Genomic DNA, 20,953 nt, shown 5'->3' with positions numbered 1-20,953 from the left:
AGACTTCTGGATTGAAATAATATCGTTAGTCGGGGGTCCACTGTACTTCTAAACTGTTGTATTCTGAGCACCTTTGCAAAAACAGTGATAATGTGTGAGTGAGGTGAAAGTGTTGAATGATGATTAAAGTATTTTCTTTTTGGGGATTTTCTTTCTTTGTTGGGTCACTCTGCCTCGGTGGGAGATGGCTCTAGGATTTTCCAAGTGTATATAATCATGTATCTCTCCCGCATGCGTTCTAGGGAGTACAGGTTCAGGAACTTTAAGCGTTCCCAGTAATTGAGGTGTTTTATCGCAGTTACGTGTGCCGTGAAGGTTCTCTGTACATTTTCTAGGTCAGCAATTTCACCTGCCTTGAAAGGTGGTGTTAATGTGCAGCAATATTCCAGTCTAGATAGAACAAGTGACCTAAAGAGTGTCATCATGGGCTGACTAGTTTTACAAGAACCGACTTTATGCACAGGGGAAGCTCCAGAAGATTGATACAGGAGGGGCTCAGGGAATGGTAGTCTGATTAGAACTGGGGTTAGAGTACTTGTCTTGTGGAAAAGAATACTTGTGTACACTCACGACTCTCTCTATTTCAACATACTGGTTGTCTCCCACCGAGGCACGGTGACCCGAAAAGAAAAGCGAAAGTTTTTCTTTTTACATTTAGTAATTTGTACAGGAGAAGTGTTTCTAGCACCTTGCTGCCGGCAACTGAATTGAACAACTATAGACCTATATCAAACCTGCCCTTACTTTCTAAAATATTCAAAAAACAATACACAAACGACTTTACTCCTACCTTATATTCAGCAACATACTCAACCCATGCCGGTTTGAGTTGAGACCAAAAAACAAAAGCACCAATGATGCTATTACACAAATACTTGAACTATTGTATACAGCCCTTGATAAAAATGAATATTCTCTGGGGCTCTTCATTGACCTATGGAAAGCGCTTGAAACAGTGGACCACAATCTCCTGCACATAAAAAAGTAAATCATTATGACATCAGAGGAGATTCCCTTGATTACACAAAATCTTAACGATAGACACCAGTATGTATACGCAAATGGAGTCGACTCCACTACCCAGCCTGTAGCTGTTGGAGTGTCCCAGGGTAGTGTCCTAGGCCCACGCCTCTTTCTCATCTACATCAGTAATCTCCCCAATGCATCTCAACTCCTTAAACCAGCTCTGTTCACAGATGACACTACTTATGTCAACTCCCACTCAAACCCGGGTGCCAGTACTGACCGAATTTGTTCCCATAAGGAATATTGTGAAGTAGATTAGTCCATTTCAGACCCCCAAACATACACGTACAAACGCACTTACATAAATACACTTACATAATTGGTCGCATTTGGAGGTGATCGTTAAGCGGGAGTCCACTGTACTTAGAAACACTGTAAACAATGAGCTTCTAAAAATACATACTTAAATGATGACCAACAAAGTCACTCTCAACATAGACAAAACAAACTTTAAGCTGTTTGGAAACAGAGCCTTAAATATCCAACTTAATATATTGATAAATACTTCCCCTATTTCAAGACACACTGAGGGTAAAGTTTTAGGTCTTCTCCTTGACTGTAATCTTAAATTTTATTCCCACATCCAGCATATATCCAAGAAAATTTCCAAATCAGTAGGCAGCCTTTCCAAGATACGATACTATGTACCCAAAACGACACTCCTTACCCTATACCACTCATTAATATATCCCTACCTCACCTATGGTATTTGTGCCCGGGGATCAACCACAGCCAACCACCTTAAACCTTTAATAACCCAATAAAAAGCTGTTGTGCGGATGATAACCACTTCCTGTGCTAGACAACACATCCCACCACTTTTCAAAAGCCTGAACTTGCTAAAGTGGACCCTCACCTAATGATATTAATTGGTACCCGAGAACGAATATTTTTAGGCGAGTTTTTTAGCATTAGCCGAGGAAAAAGTTAAAGTTAAAATGTATCGTTAGGTGAATTTAACATTATGCGATGCGTTCGTTAGGCGAGGGTCCACTGTATACAAGACATACACTCATATTAATGTGCCTACATATACAGAACATTATACTTCAATATGACCCCTTCGCTTAAACTTCTCCTTGATAGCTACAACAGAACACAGTCACAATGCAAGGCATAAGGCACTTGTCAACATCCCTCGTGTCAGTCTCGCACTATGCAGAAATGCTATGCATATAAAGGGCCCAAAGATCTGGAATTCACTACCTGAACCAATAAAGGATCCCCTGACTAATAAATTTAGGATTTCCTAAAAATCAACCAAAACAACTTCTAATCAGTTAGTACACTGGTACCCCGAGTTTCGGCCATAATTAATTTCCAAGGCTGTTTGAGTGCCGTTACCAAACAAATTTGTTCCCATGAGGAATAATGTAAATTAGATTAATCCATTTCCGACCCCCAAAAATACACTTACAAAAACACTTAAAATAATACACTTACATAATTGTTCGAGTTGGGAGCTGTACGAAACTTAGGGTACCACTGTACGTATATTGTAAGTCAAGGAGCACCTGTACATATATATAAACGTGTATATGTGTTTTCAGACTGGGCGGGGATCAACCTGTCGGATGCGTTGAGGCTGGGTGTAGTGTGTTCGGTGGGTGGTATATACCTGGACCTGGACATGTGGGTGGTGGCTCCCTTACCCTCCAGTGAGGCCTGGATAGGTCGTGAGCGCTGGGATCACCTCTCCAATGGTGCCTTCAAGTGAGTCTCTTATAGTGTACTATTATGCCAGTCCAGGATGCCTTTCTTGAAAAATCAATAATATACTTATAAATCTGATTTCCTAGTTCCATGGTTTATGTTGTATAAGATTTTATTTGGATTTTTAACCCCAGAGGGTCAGCCACCCAGGATAACCCAAGAAAGTCAGTGCATCATCGAGGACTGTCTAACTTATTTCCATTGTGGTCCTCAATCTTGTCCCCCAGGATGCAACCCACACCATTACTCCAATATGGAAAACGTGAGGAAATTAAAACTATATTGGAGTATGAAACAAATTCCAACCACACAATAGAGCGAAAAAATAACGTCAAAGACCTGGGAGTGATCATGTCGGAGGATCTCACCTTCAAGGACCATAACATTGTATCAATCGCATCTGCTAGAAAAATGACAGGATGGATAATGAGAACCTTCAAAACTAGGGATGCCAAGCCCATGATGACACTCTTCAGGTCACTTGTTCTATCTAGGCTGGAATATTGCTGCACACTAACAGCACCTTTCAAGGCAGGTGAAATTGCTGACCTAGAAAATGTACAGAGAACCTTCATGGCACACATAATTGCAATAAAACACCTCAATTACAAGGAACACTTCCTCAACCTGTACTCCCTAGAATGCAAGAGGGAGAGATACATGATTATATACACTTGGAAAATCCTAGAGGGATTAGTACCAAACTGCACGCGAAAATCACTCCCTATGAAAGCAAAAGACTCGGCAGACGATGCAACATCCCCCAATGAAAAGCAGGTGTGCCACTAGCACGATAAGCTACAACACAATAAGTGTCAGGGGCCCAAGACTGTTCAGTTGCCTCCCAGCATACATAAGGGGGATTACCAATAGACCCCTGACTGTCTTCAAGAAGGCACTGGACAGGCACCTAAAGTCAGTACTTGACCAGCCGGGCTGTGGTTTGGACGTTGGGTTGTGTGTGGCCAGCAATAACAGCCTGGTTGATCAGGCTCTAATCCACCATGAGGCCTGGTCACAAACCAGGCCACAGGGGGCATTGACCCCTGAAACCCTCTCCAGATATACTCCAGTTGAATAGCACCCAGGTACCTACTTGCTGGGTGAACAGGACAACAGGTGTAAGGAAACACTCCCAGTGTTTCCACCTTTGCCGGGAATCGCACCGGGACCCTCAGGGTGTGAAGCGAGAGTTATGCCAGCCAGGCCACAGGGCCTAATCTATCTGTACCTCATCTTTAGTGTTTGTGCCCGGGGGATCTGCTACAACAAATCACCTAAAGCCAATAGTAACTTAACAAATAACTATCGTTCAAATCACTCAAACAAATGCTGGACAACACACACACACTTCCCCCAATCCTCCACTTCTCAAAAGTTTAACCCTACTGTACTTAACAAACATTCACTCATATTACTGTGCATGCTATGTATATAACATACATAACATTCACTCATACTATTGTGCATGATATACGTATATAACATACATAACATTCACTTATACAGCCTCTCCTCACTTAGCGATGTACTCATTGACTGACGCCACAGACTTATGATGGGCTCTCTGACCAGTATTCATACCTAAATAATTTATATTAGAGCTGATTTCCTCTATTCTGTTTATGTACTACCATCCTGTGGTAGTAGGTTAGTAGACAGCAGCCACCCAGGGAGGTACTACCATCCTGTGGTAGTAGGTTAGTAGACAGCAGCCACCCAGGGAGGTACTACCATCCTGTGGTAGTAGGTTGGTAGACAGCAACCACCCAGGGAGGTACTACCGTCCTGTGGTAGTAGGTTAGTAGACAGCACCACCCAGGGAGGTACAACCATCCTGTGGTAGTAGGTTGGTAGACAGCAACCACCCAGGGAGGTACTACCGTCTTGTGGTAGTAGGTTGGTAGACAGCAACCACCCAGGGAGGTACTACCATCCTGTGGTAGTAGGTTGGTAGACAGCAACCACCCAGGGAGGTACTACCATCCTGTGGTAGTAGGTTGGTAGACAACAACCACCCAGGGAGGTACTACCATCCTGTGGTAGTAGGTTGGTAGACAGCAACCACCCAGGGAGGTACTACTGACCTGTGGTAGTAGGTTGGTAGACAGCAACCACCCAGGGAGGTACTACCATCCTGTGGTAGTAGGTTGGTAGACAGCAACCACCCATGGAGGTACAGTGGTACCCTGAGTTTCGTACAGCTCCCAACTCGAAGAATTATGCAAATGTATTGTTGTCAGTGCTTTTGTAAGTGTATTTTTGGGGGTCTGAAACGGACTAATGTAATTTACATTTTTCCTTATGGGAGCAAATTCATTCGGTAACGGCACTTGAACAGCCTTCTGGAACGGATTATTGCTGAAACTCAGGGTACCACTGTACTACCGTCCTGCCAAGTGAGTGTAAAACAGAAGCCTGTAATTGTTCTACATGATGGTAGGATTGCTGGTGTCTTTTTTTTCTGTCTCATAAACATGCAAGATTTCAGGTACGTCTTGCTACTTCTACTTACACTTAGGTCACACTACACATACATGTACAAGCATATGCAGTGGACCCTCGGTTATCGGCCATTCCTGCTATCGGCCAACTCGGTGATCGGCTAGTTTTTCGGCTCCCGGTGATCGGCCATTTTGGTGATCGACCTTTTGGACGCATCCGTCCGCTGGCTGGGACTGCTCGTGCGTCAGTTTGGCTGTGTCTTTAGATGCGTGAGGAAGCTTCTGCTCATACATTCAAACATTTCACTTGTTTACCATTGTTTTTATTGGTTTTTCCCTGCAGTGCAACTGTGAAATAAGTAACCATGGCTCCAAAGAAAGTTCTTAGTAAAGTTCCTGTGGTAAAGAAAGTGAAAAACGCTGTGGAATTTAAGCATGAAGTGATACAAAAATATGAGAGCGGTATGAAGGTGGTGGAACTTGCCAGGATGTACAGCAAGAATAAATCAACAATTACATCCATCCTGGCAAAGAAAGAACAAATCAGAGATGCTAATGTTGCAAAAGGAGTAACTTTTCTAACTAAACAAAGGACACCGATAATGGAAGAGATGGAAAAGTTATTATTGTGGATTAAGGAAAAAGAATTAGTGGGAGACAGTGTTGTGGAGTCGATCATTTGTGAGAAGGCAAGGCAGTTGCATGAGGATCTTGCAAAGAAAATACCTGGAACAAGTGCTGCAGTTTGTGAATTTAGGGCCAGCAAAGGATGGCTTGATAGATTTAAGAAGCATAGTGGCATACAGTGTTGTAAGTCATGGTGAGGCTGCAAGTTCTGACAAATGTGCGGCTGAAAAGTATGTTCACAAATTCCAGGACTATGTAAAGGCTGAAGGATTCGAACCCCAACAAGTTTTCAATTGTGACGAAACAGGCCTGTTTTGGAAGAAAATGCTGAAGAGGACCTACATTACCCAGGGGAAAAGGCACTGCCAGGACACAAGCCTATGAAAGACAGGCTGACGCTTTTATTGTGTGGTAATGCTAGTGGGGATTTTAAAGTGAAGCCTTTACTTGTGTATCACTTAGAAAATCCCAGAGTGTTTAAGAAAAACAATGTCATGAAGAATAGATTGTGTGTGATGTGGAAAGTTAATCATAAGGCATGGGTCACAAGGCAAATTTTGAAAGAGTGGGTAAATGATGTGTTGGGCCCAAGTGTGAAAAAATACCTCCTGGAGAAGAAATTGCCACTCAGGTGCCTCCTGTTACTGGACAATGCTCCTGCACATCCTCCAGACTTGCAAGACCAAGTATTTAGGGACTTCAGCTTTAAAAAAGTGAAGTTCTTGCCTCCTAACACCACTCCTCTCCTCCAGCCCATGGACCAGCAGGCCATTTCTAACTTCAAAAAACTCTACACAAAAGCAGTGTTTCAAAAGTGCTTTGAAGTGGCCTTGGACACTCAGTTGACCCTAAGAGAGTTCTGGAGGAATCACTTCACTATCCTCCTTTGCATAAGCCTTATAGGTAAGGCTTGGGAGGGAGTGACTTCCAGGACTTTGAACTCTGCTTGGAGAAAACTGTGGCCAGATTATGTCCAAGAGAGGGATTTTGAAGGGTTTGAGACTCGCTGTGACACTGACCCATCCGACCCTGTGGACTCTATTGTGTCTTTGGGGAAGTCCCTGGGGTTGGAGGTGAGTGGTGAGGATGTGGAAGAGTTGGTGGAGGACCACAGGGAAGAGCTTACCACTGAAGAGCTGCAAGAGCTTCAACTGGAACAGCAACAGACTGCCGCTGAGGAACTTGCTTCAGAGGAGGAGGAAGAGGGAGTGAAGGAGGTGCCTTCTTCAGAGATTAAAGAGGCGTGCAGTGTGGACCAGGGTGCAAGCTTTTGTAGAGAAACACCACCCTGACAAAGCTGAAACAAGCCATATCTGCAACATGTTTAGTGACAAAACCCCGTCCCACTTCAGGGAAATCTTAAAGAGACGCCAGAAACAGAGCACTCTGGACAGTTATTTTGTGAAACAGGGGTCCAGTGACTCTCAAGCTAGTCCTAGTGGCATTAAAAGACAGAGAAGGGCAGTAACCCCAGAGAGGGCTTTACCTGAAGTCCTCATGGAGGGGGATTCCCCTTCCAAACACTAACTCCTCCCTCTTTCCTCCTCCCTATCTTCCAGAAGCCAGCATTAGCCTTCAATAAAGGCATGTAATACTTACATAATTGTAAAAAAAGAATTTTTTTTTTGTGAATACAGTGGACCCCCGGTTAACGATATTTTTTCACTCCAGAAGTATGTTCAGGTGCCAGTACTGACCGAATTTGTTCCCATAAGGAATATTGTGAAGTAGATTAGTCCATTTCAGACCCCCAAGCATACACGTACAAACGCACTTACATAAATACACTTACATAATTGGTCGCATTCGGAGGTGATCGTTATGTGGGGGTTCACTGTATTTTTGTTTGGAACGAATTAATTTTATTTCCATTAATTCTTATGGGAAATGTTAATTTGATTATCGGCCATTTCGGTTATCAGCCGATAACCGGGGGTCCACTGTACTCTACACTTTAACCCTTAAACTGTCTAAACATAGATCTACGTTTACGTGTGTAGCACTCTGATCTTGATTTTCCCCATTTGAAAGCATGTAAAAAAAAACATAGCTCTACGTTTGGACAGTTTAGGGGTTAAGGGGCTTTCTGCATGTACACCCAAATGTCATCCATCTCTGCACATTGTATCATGCTGAAATAAGGAATCTAAGCATCATACTCTTATAGGGAGTACTTTGGTGTACAGAATTGTAACTGGTCCTCTAGAATTTTCCAGGTGCAAATTTTGATGCATCTTTTTCTCATAAATTCCATTGAGTATACAGCCTCTCCTCACTCAACGATGGAGTTCTGTTCCTAAGACCACGTCGGTAAACAAATTCATCGCTAAGCAAGGAGCATATTATAATGGTAGAGAGTTTGTGTCAACCATCTTTGATATTGTTTTAATGACACCTTTGCACCATTTATAAAATTTCTGGTATATTTTTAAATGTTTATACAGCAGTGTGCTGTATATTGTAATAAACAGAATAGAGGAAATCTACTCTAATATACATTATTTAAGTATGCATACTGGTCAGAGAGCCTGTCGTAAGTCCAAGTCGTTGGCAAACAAGTACGTCGCTAAGTGAGGAGAGGGTGTAGTTCGAGGTATGGGCAAATCTCCTTACACCATTGGCCCTTGTTCACCCAGTAGTAAATAGGTACCTGGGTGTTAGTTGGACGACTCATGAAATCATAACACGATTGCAAGCAAACCACGGAATGGGAGGGAACTGAACCCATGGCAAGTAAGTCCTAGTTGGGTGATGTGGGTGGCATCCTGTGCTATTTATTTATTTATTTTATGTCTTTCCAAACAGTACATTGAGATTTTATATTTACACTAGTAGGTTCCAATGCAAAGAGAGCCTCTATTATGCCTTGGTATTATGGGCCAACTTAACATTATTGTCTTACAGACTACTTAACAATTAGAATTATATCATAGCTGTACAGTTGAATATTAATTATATTATAGTTGTACAGTAGATTATTAATTATAAGTGAATCAAAATTTGTATAATACAAAGATATATTTATATCCGAAAATGTTTTTTTGTGAAATCAATGATTCAATTATATTCGTGTCAACAATGGATAAAAGGTTCAAAGTGATTGTTGAAGTTATGATGTGGGAGTACATAGGTGAGTAAGTGTGTACTGAGTATTTAGCATTTAGTCTAGGGTGGTTAGGTGGCTTTTGAGAAGAGTTTTAAATTGATTTGAACCCCTTCAGGGTCCAAGGCCAAAATCTGAAGTGGTGCTCCAGTGTCCAAGAAATTTTGAAAAAAAAAAAATTATTTTTTCTTACAGAACTAAAGAGCATATTTTTGTGAAGGTAATAAGACAAAAAAAAAATTCTGATCAGTACTTACCGAGATACAGTGCCGAGAAGTTTGTCGAAAATGATGTGGTGGCGGCAACATCGACGAATTCCACATACGCGCATTACATTATTTTGCGGTTTTTGTTGTTTTTTCTTTTCTTTTCCATTTTTTTTCTATTCCTAGTAACATTTGGGGCCTGAGAGACCACTACTGTATATAATGTATATATATAAACTCACTGTATTGAACACAATAACCGCACTAAAGTTATTATCATATCATTGTTTACCACTGTTGTTTATTACAATAAACATGTACAAATATTGTATAATACTAATGTTCTATCATATATTTACATATTTACAATCACTGGACATGGTTTTAGAACTGCTGGAGCTTGTGGAACTCCTTGAAACAAGGCACCATGCACAGAGGTACCTTATATTCCTCACACATAAACCGAGTGTCTTTGCGTCTTTGTTGCCGTCGTTTTGTTTGTGCACAGACGATGCATCTCTTCTGAGCAAATTTCTTCTGAGTTGAAGGAAGCTGTATTATGAAATGATCACCTTCTCTTCTCAAACGCTTGGGTATATTGTGATGAATTCGAGGACCATGTTGTATTGCAGGTGTTGTTACCTGGTACTTCATTATGAGTTGTCTGACAACAGACAAACAAAATTCACCATACGGTGGTCTGTTGCCAGTCTTTATTTGGTACATATTATATGCATTGAGCATTGAAATGTCCATGAGATGGAAGAAAAGTTTCATGTACCACTTGTAACTCTTACGAACACAGTCAACAAAACCAATCTGCATGTCACACTTGTCAACCAAGCGCATGTTTTGTGTATAATCAATCACTGTCACTGGTTTTCGAATACGTTCATTAGTCACTCGATCAACTTTGCCACTGTCTTGCATTTCATTACGGTGAATGGTTGTCAACAATGTGACATCTCGTTTGTCATGCCACCGTAATGCCATGATGTCATTGGCAGTAAACACCTGCACGTCATCACCACGAGCACCTGTGTTGAGCCTGGGCATATGTTTACGATTAGAACGCACTGTGCCACACACATCTGTCTTGTTCACTCGCATGAAATCACTGAGTAATGGGCTTGTGTACCAGTTATCGGTATATAATGTATGCCCCTTACCAAGATAAGGTGCCATCATGTTTCTCACTACGTCACCTGAGATACCCAATAACATCTTGGTATCTTTCAATGTTTTACTACCCGTGTATACAACAATATCCAACACCAGGCCACTGTCACAATCACAGAGTACAAACAGTTTTATACCAAAGCGTTTCCTCTTGCTCGGTATATACTGCTTGAATGACAGTCTACCTTTGAACAAAATCAAAGACTCGTCAATTACAAGATTCTTGAATGGATAAAAGTATATGCTGAACTTTTGTTTGAGATACATGAAAACATTTCTAATCTTGTATAACCTGTCACTTCTGTCAGGCCTGGTTTTGTCAGAGAAGTGCAACATACGTAAGAGTAGGATAAACCTGTTCACTGGTATGATTTCACTGAAGACCGGGGTAGAAATTAGCTGATCTGTGGACCAGTATGCTTTTATATTATGCTTATAGACGTGAGGCATAAGCATTATTGTTGCAAAAAGCAAATACATTTCTGCAACAGTCGTCTCTTTCCACCTGTGTAGTCTTGACTGTGGTGATAAGATCATATTTGCCATGGTGTACTCAAAATACTTATTACTTTCCCTGACAATAATTTCCATCAATGGCTGGTCAAAGAATAATTCAAAGAATTCCAGTTCATTGGCAGTGGTTCCAAGGGGACAAGTAGGTAGAATTCCATTTTGAGAATCATCAAAGTGGTGAGGCTTGGGAACAAAATTGGGATTTTGCTGCCAATCCCACATACGGTTTGCTGGTGGATACTGGACGTCATAGGCTGGTTGTGCGGGTGGTTGTGGTTGTGGTGGGCTGGTGACTGGCGCTCCGCTTTGTCCTTGAACTGACGAGTCAGCAGTGTGGGTCCCAGCGTGGCTTGGTGAGTCACGCATGGCAGTGCCACTACCATCACCACTAACACCACCTACTGATGCCTGTGGTCTATCCATGCCAAGTGTAGCCACATCATCCTCACTATCACTACCTAAAACTGGTGGTGGGCCATGGGATGTACTCCGGGATGTACTCCGTCCCCTGGGCACAGCATAGGGTACACTACCCGAGCGCATGCAGCGGCGAACATACCGACGCTTCACTGGTGAATATGATTCCTCACTATCACTACTCGATTGATCGTCGAGCGCAATAAAATCACAATCCACGTCACTATCATCATCATTACTGAAGTCAGAGGCCTGGCCACGCGAAAATATTAGTTTTCTCTTGCGGTGAGGAACAACCGACCGTGAGTCACGAGTGCCCACACCAGAGATAGAAGGTTGAGGATCGTCAGGGTTTTCTGCACTTATCGATATCCTGGTCATTCTTTTCGGTCACTAACTGATCAAAGCCGTAGAATTCGTCTTCATTTCCACTTCCGTCAGTGTCAGAACTATCAGATAGGAAGAGGAGAGTCCCAATTTTCCGGGGAGTGAGAGCTGACTTGCGACGAGGCATGGTGAACAAGGGTAACTGAGCCGGCGTTCCCACAATGCTATGCGGGCGCCTAGATTTTTTGTTTATGGTGCACACCCACCACGCAGACCCGTTCTCTCACATGTAGGCCTATGAGCGTTTTCGTGCTAAATTTGACAGCGCTAGAATTTTGGCATAGATCTACGGTTTGGACACTCAACGTAAAGCCGTTGATCTACGGGACGGACCCTGAAAGGGTTAAGACCGGGTTACTTTAATATCTTCTGGTAATGAATTCCATACTGGGCAATATAGTATATCTTAGTACAGTACAGCATACATTTCATTTCAGGTAGCATAACATGTCGGATCTGAGATGGAGTAGCCATTTCTAACCCATAAGTAATCTGAGGTAGTTAGGATAACAACTCTGAACCTGTACTGAGTTAAGGAAGGATAACAACTTGAACCTGTACTGAGCTAAGGAAGGATAACAACTCTGAACCTGTACTGAGCAAAGGAAGGATAACAACTCTGAACCTGAACTGAGCTAAGGAAGGATAACAACTCTGAACCTGTACTGAGCTAAGGAAGGATAACAACTCTGAACCTGTACTGAGCTAAGGAAGGATAACAACTCTGAACCTGTACTGAGCTAAGGAAGGATAACAACTCTGAACCTGTACTGAGCTAAGGAAGGATAACAACTCTGAACCTGTACTGAGCTAAGGAAGGATAACAACTCTGAACCTGAACTGAGTTAAGGGAGGATAACAACTCTGAACCTGAACTGAGTTAAGGGAGGATAACAACTCTGAACCTGAACTGAGTTAAGGGAGGATAACTCTGAACCTGAACTGAGCTAAGGAAGGATAACAGCTCTGAACCTGTACTGAGTTAACCCGTAAACGGTCCAAACGTATATATACATTTTTACCGCTAGTGCCCCAAACGTATGTATACGTTTTATGTGTCCTACTTTTAACATTGCCAAGATAAGCCTGAGTCACCTTGACATGTGAGAATGGGTGTGAGCACTCACTGTGCACCATATTAAAATAATTGGGGATGCCTGGGTACCATATGCTCTTTTTTCCTATTAAAAACAACGTTTTTTTTCCTCAAAAAAGTTGGGGCAGTACGGTAGTGAACGTATATATACGTTTGGACCGTTTATGGGTTAAGGGAGGATAACAACTCTGAACCTGTACTGATTTAAGGGAGGATAACAACTCCGAACCTGTAAATGACCTAAGGAAGTATAACAGTTTTTATCCTGTAAACTCACATATAAATAAAAAAGATTAAGTGTACATGTGTTACAGAAACATCTGAAACATCTGTATTTCATGGTAATATCTGCCAACAGAATCTCCAAGGATCACTGGCTTTGTGTGGAGGCCATCAGGGAGTTAACCGAGCACTTCCAGGGTAACATCTGGGGCCACAATGGTCCTGGGGTCTTCCAGAGGGTTGTTAGGAAAGCCTGCAACATCCAGAACATCAGTGATGTGCATCAGTGTAAAGATCTTGTTATGTTGGGTAAGTGAAATGATTTTCAACAGCTGATTTTTTTTTTTTTTACTCACCGGCTGTCTCCCCCCAAAGTACTGTGGCATAGAAAAGAGGAAACACATTCACCATCATTCGATCAGTTGCTGAATGTTAGGCAAGATGTAGTAATGTTGACCAGGTACATTAGGACAAAAAATTATGAAGAACATAACCCTATTACTTAAGTTTATACCTCTTAGTAACCCCACACTGTCTTCTAATTTCTGCAGTTCAAATTCTGTAGCTAACACTAACATTGGTCTGGTAAGCAACACTTTCTTCACACACGGAGTGTCCGTGGTTCAATACCCAGCCGGGTAGAAACATTGGGCATGTTTCCTTACACCTGCTGTTCCTGTTCACCTATCAGTAAGGAGGTACCAGGGTGTTAGTTGACTGGTTTGGGTGGCATCCCGGGGAACAAGTTTAAAAGACCACAATAGAAATAAGTCGGTCAGTCCTCGATGACATACTGACTCTCTTGGGTTATCCTGACTGGCTAACCCTCCCGGGTTATCCTGACTAGCTAACCCTCCCAACCCCAGGCTAAAAATCTCATCAAAACTTATCACCACACATTCTCAAACACACACCTCCACTGTCTCCATCCTTCTCCTGGCTGCAATGTTTAAAACCCATACTTCACAGTAAACCTCCTGCTATACTCTGGTAAGTTAACCTCTCTCCTTTTTTTTTTATACAAACTTCTCCTTCCTGAAATAATAAAAAAAGGCACAATACAGTGACTGGAACGATACACAAATAACCCGCACATAAAAGAGAGAAGCTTACGACGACGTTTCGGTCCGACTTGGACCATTTACGCAGTCACAGTGTGACTTTGTAAATGGTCCAAGTCAGACCGAAACGTCGTCGTAACCTTCTCTCTTTTATGTGCAGGTTATTTGTGTATTCTCCTTCCTCCATAAGCCATGTGTGTCATAAGAGGTGACTAAAATGCCAGGAGAAAGGGGATAGTAACCCTTTCTCCTCTATACATTACTAAATTTAAAAGGAAGATGGGAGATGGCCGGTGCACTAAAAATGTATATATATATATATATATATATATATATATATATGCTTCTTTCTTTCCACAGATGCATCGGAACACCAGCCATCTTTTTCCCTTGTCAGTGATAATTCTGGTTCACCTCATCTTTGATAGACCCGTCTGGTGACGAGTCCACTCACAAATATCAGAATACAGTCATGCGTCGCGTAACGACGGGGATACATTCTGAGAATGCGTCGTTAGGCGATTTTGTCGTTGTGCAAAGATCATAAGATGTATGAGGCTGCTGCCGCGTAACACCTCGTACTGTTTTACAATAAACTTTGTTTTATAAATAGGAAGAGTACACTCCACAACAGTGATAAAACGTACAGTAAATACATAAAACTGTAACACAGTTGTTTATTATCAAGTACACCTACCATCCGACTTACGGCCGAGTTCGGTTCCGAGAAACCGGTCGTAAGTCGAAATGGTTGTAAGTCGAACTTTACTACTGAATATCAACAAAACATTTTTGTAATGACTTTATTTTATTGTTTTATTTTGGTATTTCATGTTTTACTTTACTTTTTATGTTGTTAGTACTGTGTTTTATACTGTAAGGTTTAGGATAAACACTGTGTACAACACAAATACTGGTTTATTTCCCAGAAATTTGGCATAAAAAACATGGTCGTAAGTCGAGTGGTCGTAAGTCAAGCAGGTTGTAAGTCGGATGGTAGGTGTATTATGTACTGTGTATAATTGTATGTGTTATACTGTTATATAACTGGCAGAGCAGTAAGTTTGTTTACACCACCGTCGTATATGCAGTCCCTGGTTGACCGAAAAGTTCTTGTATGGTGCATTACTGTACATTTACTTCCTCAACACACACACACACACACACACACACACACACACACACACACACACTCACACACACACACACACACACACACACACACACACACACACACACACACACACACACACTCATATCTGAGGTGTTAGTGAAAACTCGCAGAATTATCTTATTAATCGTGAAAAACAAATCCTAATTACTAAGGATAAACAATAAGGAAATAATGAATGTTTTACAAATTTTTATTATATATTAATTTTGCATTAAATTTACAGTTGAAATGCAGCAGATGTATAATAACATTTACAGAGTAAAAGTGTAAATTATTTAACTTACAAATTTTATTATTAAATTCTGTTGTTATTATTTTTTGGGGACCATTTTGAGAAACACAGCACATTGACAATGTTGTCCGACATATTTTGATTCTTGGGTTCCTCAGATTGTTTTTTAACACATTAGTCGTCTCCTACCAAGGCAGGGTGGCCCAGATAAGAAGAAACAATTTCATCATTACTCGCTCCATCACTGTCTTGCCAGAGTAGGGCCGACTACAGCATATCTCAACCCATCCTTCAGAGTACAGGCATGGTACTTCCCACCTCCAGTACTGTAACATTCTCACTCATCCTTCAGAGTACAGGCACTGTACTTCCCACCTCCAGTACTGTAACATTCTCACTCATCCTTCAGAGTACAGGTACTGTACTTCCCACCTCCAGTACTGTAACATTCTCACTCATCCTTCAGAGTACAGGTACTGTACTTCCCACCTCCAGTACTGTAACATTCTCACTCATCCTTCAGAGTACAGGTACTGTACTTCCCACCTCCAGTACTGTAACATTCTCACTCATCCTTCAGAGTACAGGTACTGTACTTCCCACCTCCAGTACTGTAACATTCTCACTCATCCTTCAGAGTACAGGTACTGTACTTCCCACCTCCAGTACTGTAACATTCTCACTCATCCTTCAGAGTACAGGTACTGTACTTCCCACCTCCAGTACTGTAACATTCTCACTCATCCTTCAGAGTACAGGTACTGTACTTCCCACCTCCAGTACTGTAACATTCTCACTCATCCTTCAGAGTACAGGTACTGTACTTCCCACCTCCAGTACTGTAACATTCTCACTCATCCTTCAGAGTACAGGTACTGTACTTCCCACCTCCAGTACTGTAACATTCTCACTCATCCTTCAGAGTACAGGTACTGTACTTCCCACCTCCAGTACTGTAACATTCTCACTCATCCTTCAGAGTACAGGTACTGTACTTCCCACCTCCAGTACTCGAGTCCATCTGTGAAAACATGACTTTTAAATGTTGAATTCTATTTGGGTTGAATACTTTTTGCTGATCTCGTACATACAATGACTGACCTGGATTTATAAAACCTCGTACCTTTATTATGAAATTGGCCACCTACCACCACTCATGGGCACACACCTCTCACACTATCCTAAATCCTGCCCTGAGTGACAAGCTTCTATATCTTAGCTTCTGTATTAATTTAACCGTTCCTATTTGTATAATAATAATAACTTTATTTCTTCTCCATGGGGAAGTGGAATAGAATTCTTCCTCTGTAAGTCATTCGTGTCGTAAGAAGCGACCAAAATACCTGGAGCAATAGGCTAGTAACCCCTTCTCCTGTATATATTACTAGAAGTCCAAGTCGGACCGAAACGTCGTCGCAAGCTTCTCTCTTTTATGTGCGGGTTATTTGTGTATCGTTCCAGTCATGATATTGTGCCTTTTTTATTATTTATATATTACTAAATGTAAAATGAGAAACTTTTGTTTTCCCTTTTCGGCCACCCCGCCTCGGTGGGATACGGCCGGTGCGTTGAAAGAAAGATCTTTATTTTCTACCAGTACACGATACAGCTTATATAGACCATAGCTGACATCAATGACATACTACTATATAGAAATCCGCTTGTTATGCAGAGCATTTCTCACAAATTAGGTCAATTTTGTCCCAGGATGCCACCCACACCAGTTCACTAACACCCAGGATGCCACCCACACCAGTTCACTAACACCCAGGATGCCACCCGTACCAGTCCACTAACACCCAGGATGCCACCCACACCAGTTCACTAACACCCAGGATGCCACCCGTACCAGTCCACTAACACCCAGGATGCCACCCACACCAGTTCACTAACACCCAGGATGCCACCCACACCAGTTCACTAACACCCAGGTACCTGTTTTATTGATGGGTGAGCATGGACAGCAGGTGTCTTATGGAAACACATCCTAATGTTTCCAGCCGTACCGGGAATCGAACCACGGACCTCTTGTGTGTGAGATGAGTGCACTAGTGATCGAGCTAGAGGACACCTCATCTATATCATAGACTCTGTATTATCTCTCAATTCTACTTCCCTTGGCTCTCTCTTCTTACTTTTATTGTGAAGAATCTATTATAATCTATTATAATCTATTATTATAATCTATTATAATCTATTATTATAATCTATTATTATAATCTATTATTATAATCTAGTATTATAATCTATTATTATAATCTATTATAATCTATTATTATAATCTATTATAATCTATTATTATAATCACTTAATTTTATTTAATGGACTTCAGAAATACAGGACAAAATTGCTGAATCAGTTGATTCAGAAACAAAGATCAGAGTCGCTTATTTACAGAATTGTCTGTTGTTTATTGAATTATCTGTTGTTTACCGAATTGTCTTATCTGTATACGGAATTGTCTGTTAGTGGAATTGTCATTTGTTTACAAAATTGTCTGTCTGTTGTTTACAGAAATGTCTGTTTGGTTAATGGTTATTAAATCTGGATGGCATAGCTGTGTTGTGACATTGTTATTTTAACAATAACAATCTCACCTTTATCACCGAACACCACAACGCTCCTATTAGGCCATTAAATTAATGCTTACTGCACTGTTTGTATCCTGCAAACAGTGCAAGGTGCACTGGTATCAAGGTGCCACCCTTTAACCCTTAAACTGTCCAAGCCTAGAACTATGTTCGCTCGCGTAGCGCTCCGAACGTAGATCTGCGTTATTTTACACACTTTCAAATGGAGAAAATCAAGTTCGGAGCGCTACGCACGTAAACGTAGATCTACGTTTGGACAGTTTAAGGGTTAAGGGTGGGTCCTGGATACCAGTGATGAACTCAGGATCCAGGCAATTACAATCACCTTCCACTTGCATCAAAACTGATTGTCTAATATTCCCCAGGTACTGCATGGCCCCTGTGAATTCAGCACTTCCCTCCCCATAATATGTGATATGAATCTTCAAAAAAAAAAAAAAAAAAATCCAGTACAGGTGCTTCTCAACTTAAAATATTTCAACTTTACGATGGTGCGGCAACAGTTACCAAGGAGATGAAACTTAAGATAATTAAGATAATTAAGATAATTACCCAGCATGAAGGTGGCAAGTCCATAACTTTTTTTTTTTCAACAAGTCAGCCGTCTCCCACCGAGGCAGGGTGACCCAAAAAGAAAGAAAATCCCCAAAAAGAAAATACTTTCATCATCATTCAACACTTTCACCACACTCACACATAATCACTGTTTTTGCAGTGGTGCTCAGAACACAACAGTTTAGAAGCATACACATATAAAGATACACAACATATCCCTTCAAACTGCCAATATCCCGAACCCCTCCTTTAAAGTGCAGGCATTTTACTTCCCATTTCCAGGACTCAAGTTCAGCTGTATAAAAATAACCAGTTTCCCTGATTCCCTTCACTAAATATTACCCTGCTCACACTCCAACAGATCGTCAGGTCCCAAATACCATTCGTCTCCATTCACTCCTGTCTAACACGCTCACGCATGCTTGCTGGAAGTCCACGCCCCTTGCCCACAAAACCTCCTTTACCCCATCCCCCCAACCTTTTCGAGGACGACCCCTACCCCGCCTTCCTTCCCCTACAGATTTATACGCTTTCCATGTCATTCTACTTTGATCCATTCTCTCTGAATAACCAAACCACTTCAACAACCTCTCTTCAGTCCTCTGACTAATATTTTTATTAACTGCACACTTTGTCCTAATTTCCACACTCCGAATTCTCTGCATAATATTTACACCACACATTGCCCTTAGACAGGACATCTCCACTACCTCCTCGCTGCAGCATTTACAACCCAAGCTTCACATCCATATAAGAGTGTTGGTACTACTATACTTTCATACATTCCCTTCTTTGCCTCCATAGATAACGTTTTTTGTCTCCACATATACCTTAACGCACCACTCACCTTTTTTCCCTCATCAATTTTATAATTAACCTCATCCTTCATAAATCCATCCACCGACACTTCAACTCCCAAGTATCTGAAAACATTCACTTCTTCCATACTCTTCCTCTCCAATGCGATACCCATTTTTTCTTTTATCTAAATCATTTGATACCCTCATCACCTTACTCTTTTCTACGTTCACTTTCAACTTTCTACCTTTACACACACTCCCAAATTCGTCCACTAACCTTTGCAATTTTTCTTTAGAATCTCCCATAAGCACAGTATCATCAGCAAAAAGTAACTGTGTCAATTCCCATTTTGAATTTGATTCCCCAAAATTTAATCCCACCCCTCTCCCGAACACCCTGGCATTTACTTCTTTTACAACCCCATCTATAAATATATTAAACAACCATGGTGACATTACACATCCCTGTCTAAGACCTACTTTTACTGGGAAGTAGTCTCCCTCTCTTCTACACACCCTAACCAGAGCCTCACTATCCTCATAAAAACTCTTTACAGCATTTAGTAACTTACCACCTATTCCATATACTTGTAACATCTGACACATTGCTCCTCTATCCACTCTATCATATGCCTTTTCTAAATTAATAAATGCAATGAAAACTTCCATAATTTGTATTTATTTATTTTTCAATACTGGTAGTTAGTTACAGTAATTAGTTTATTTATTCAGTGACAGTAGTTATTCATTTAGTATATCATATTCATATTCACCCATTTTAAGTTGAGAAGCACATTTATAGATACTCATTATTTTGGCCAGTACCACAACCATTAAAAATTAACTGATACTTTCTAATGCTGATACCAATACTTAAGCACACCCTTGAGAATAATAATAATAATGTTGAGCTAATATTGCATTATTTCCACAGCGCCGTCCACCTTTTACCCACTCCACTGGAAGCGCTGGGAAGAACTCTTTGTGTCCGGAGGTAGCAGTTCCTGGAGTTGGCCCCATAACACTGTTGGCATTCATTTGTGGAACAAGTTCAGCAAGGGGGCACCACTGCACCCTGGGGATGGCTCAATAGTTGATGCAACCTCCCAGAAGAATTGTCCCAAGATATACGACACAGTCGGGCAGATAAGGAAGCTCCGCGACCACTTGCAGCGACGGAAGATGCGCAAAATATCAAGACACAGCCAGGAAGCATGAAATGTTAATGGTGTGACGAGTTATTGTCTATAACTAGATCTGTAATTATATTAGCGAAGGTGGATTATGTGCAGAGTGTTGGATTCTTACACATTACCTCAAGACTCTTAGAGCTGAGTATTATTGTTGGCAATCCCCAGAGCTGAGTACTATTCCAGCTTCCTGGGGACTCCCAGAACTAAACAATTATTCTATCTTCCTGGGGACCCCAGAGTTGAACAAATGTTCCATCTTAGTGGGGACCCCAGAACTAAACAGCTGTTATCTTCCTGTTCACCCCAGAGCTGAGCAACTGTTGTCTTCCTGGGGACCCCAGAGCTAACAACTGTTGTCTTCCTGGGGACCTTAACACTTGAGCATTATTGCATTTTCAGTGGAAACTGAAAAAC

The 20,953-nt window shown here is 41.4% G+C and overlaps 1 protein-coding gene across 1 annotated transcript; it reads left to right on the top strand.

Annotated features, from left to right (window-relative positions):
• Nucleotides 1-2,576: 2,576 nt before the first annotated feature.
• On the top strand, nt 2,577-20,947 carry LOC128702489 (lactosylceramide 4-alpha-galactosyltransferase; the record flags this gene model as incomplete). Its single annotated transcript, XM_070081861.1, has 3 exons — nt 2,577-2,739; nt 13,070-13,242; nt 20,281-20,947. Coding segments are annotated over 3 exons (620 nt in total), but the record flags the coding sequence as incomplete, so codon positions are not given.
• Nucleotides 20,948-20,953: the final 6 nt, after the last annotated feature.

Source organism: Cherax quadricarinatus, unplaced genomic scaffold, assembly GCF_038502225.1.
Source record: "Cherax quadricarinatus isolate ZL_2023a unplaced genomic scaffold, ASM3850222v1 Contig4681, whole genome shotgun sequence".
In the NCBI taxonomy this organism is placed as follows: Eukaryota; Metazoa; Arthropoda; class Malacostraca; order Decapoda; family Parastacidae; genus Cherax; species Cherax quadricarinatus.
Note: the sequence above shows the minus strand (reverse complement) of the source record. Positions and strands in the feature narration are given on the sequence as shown.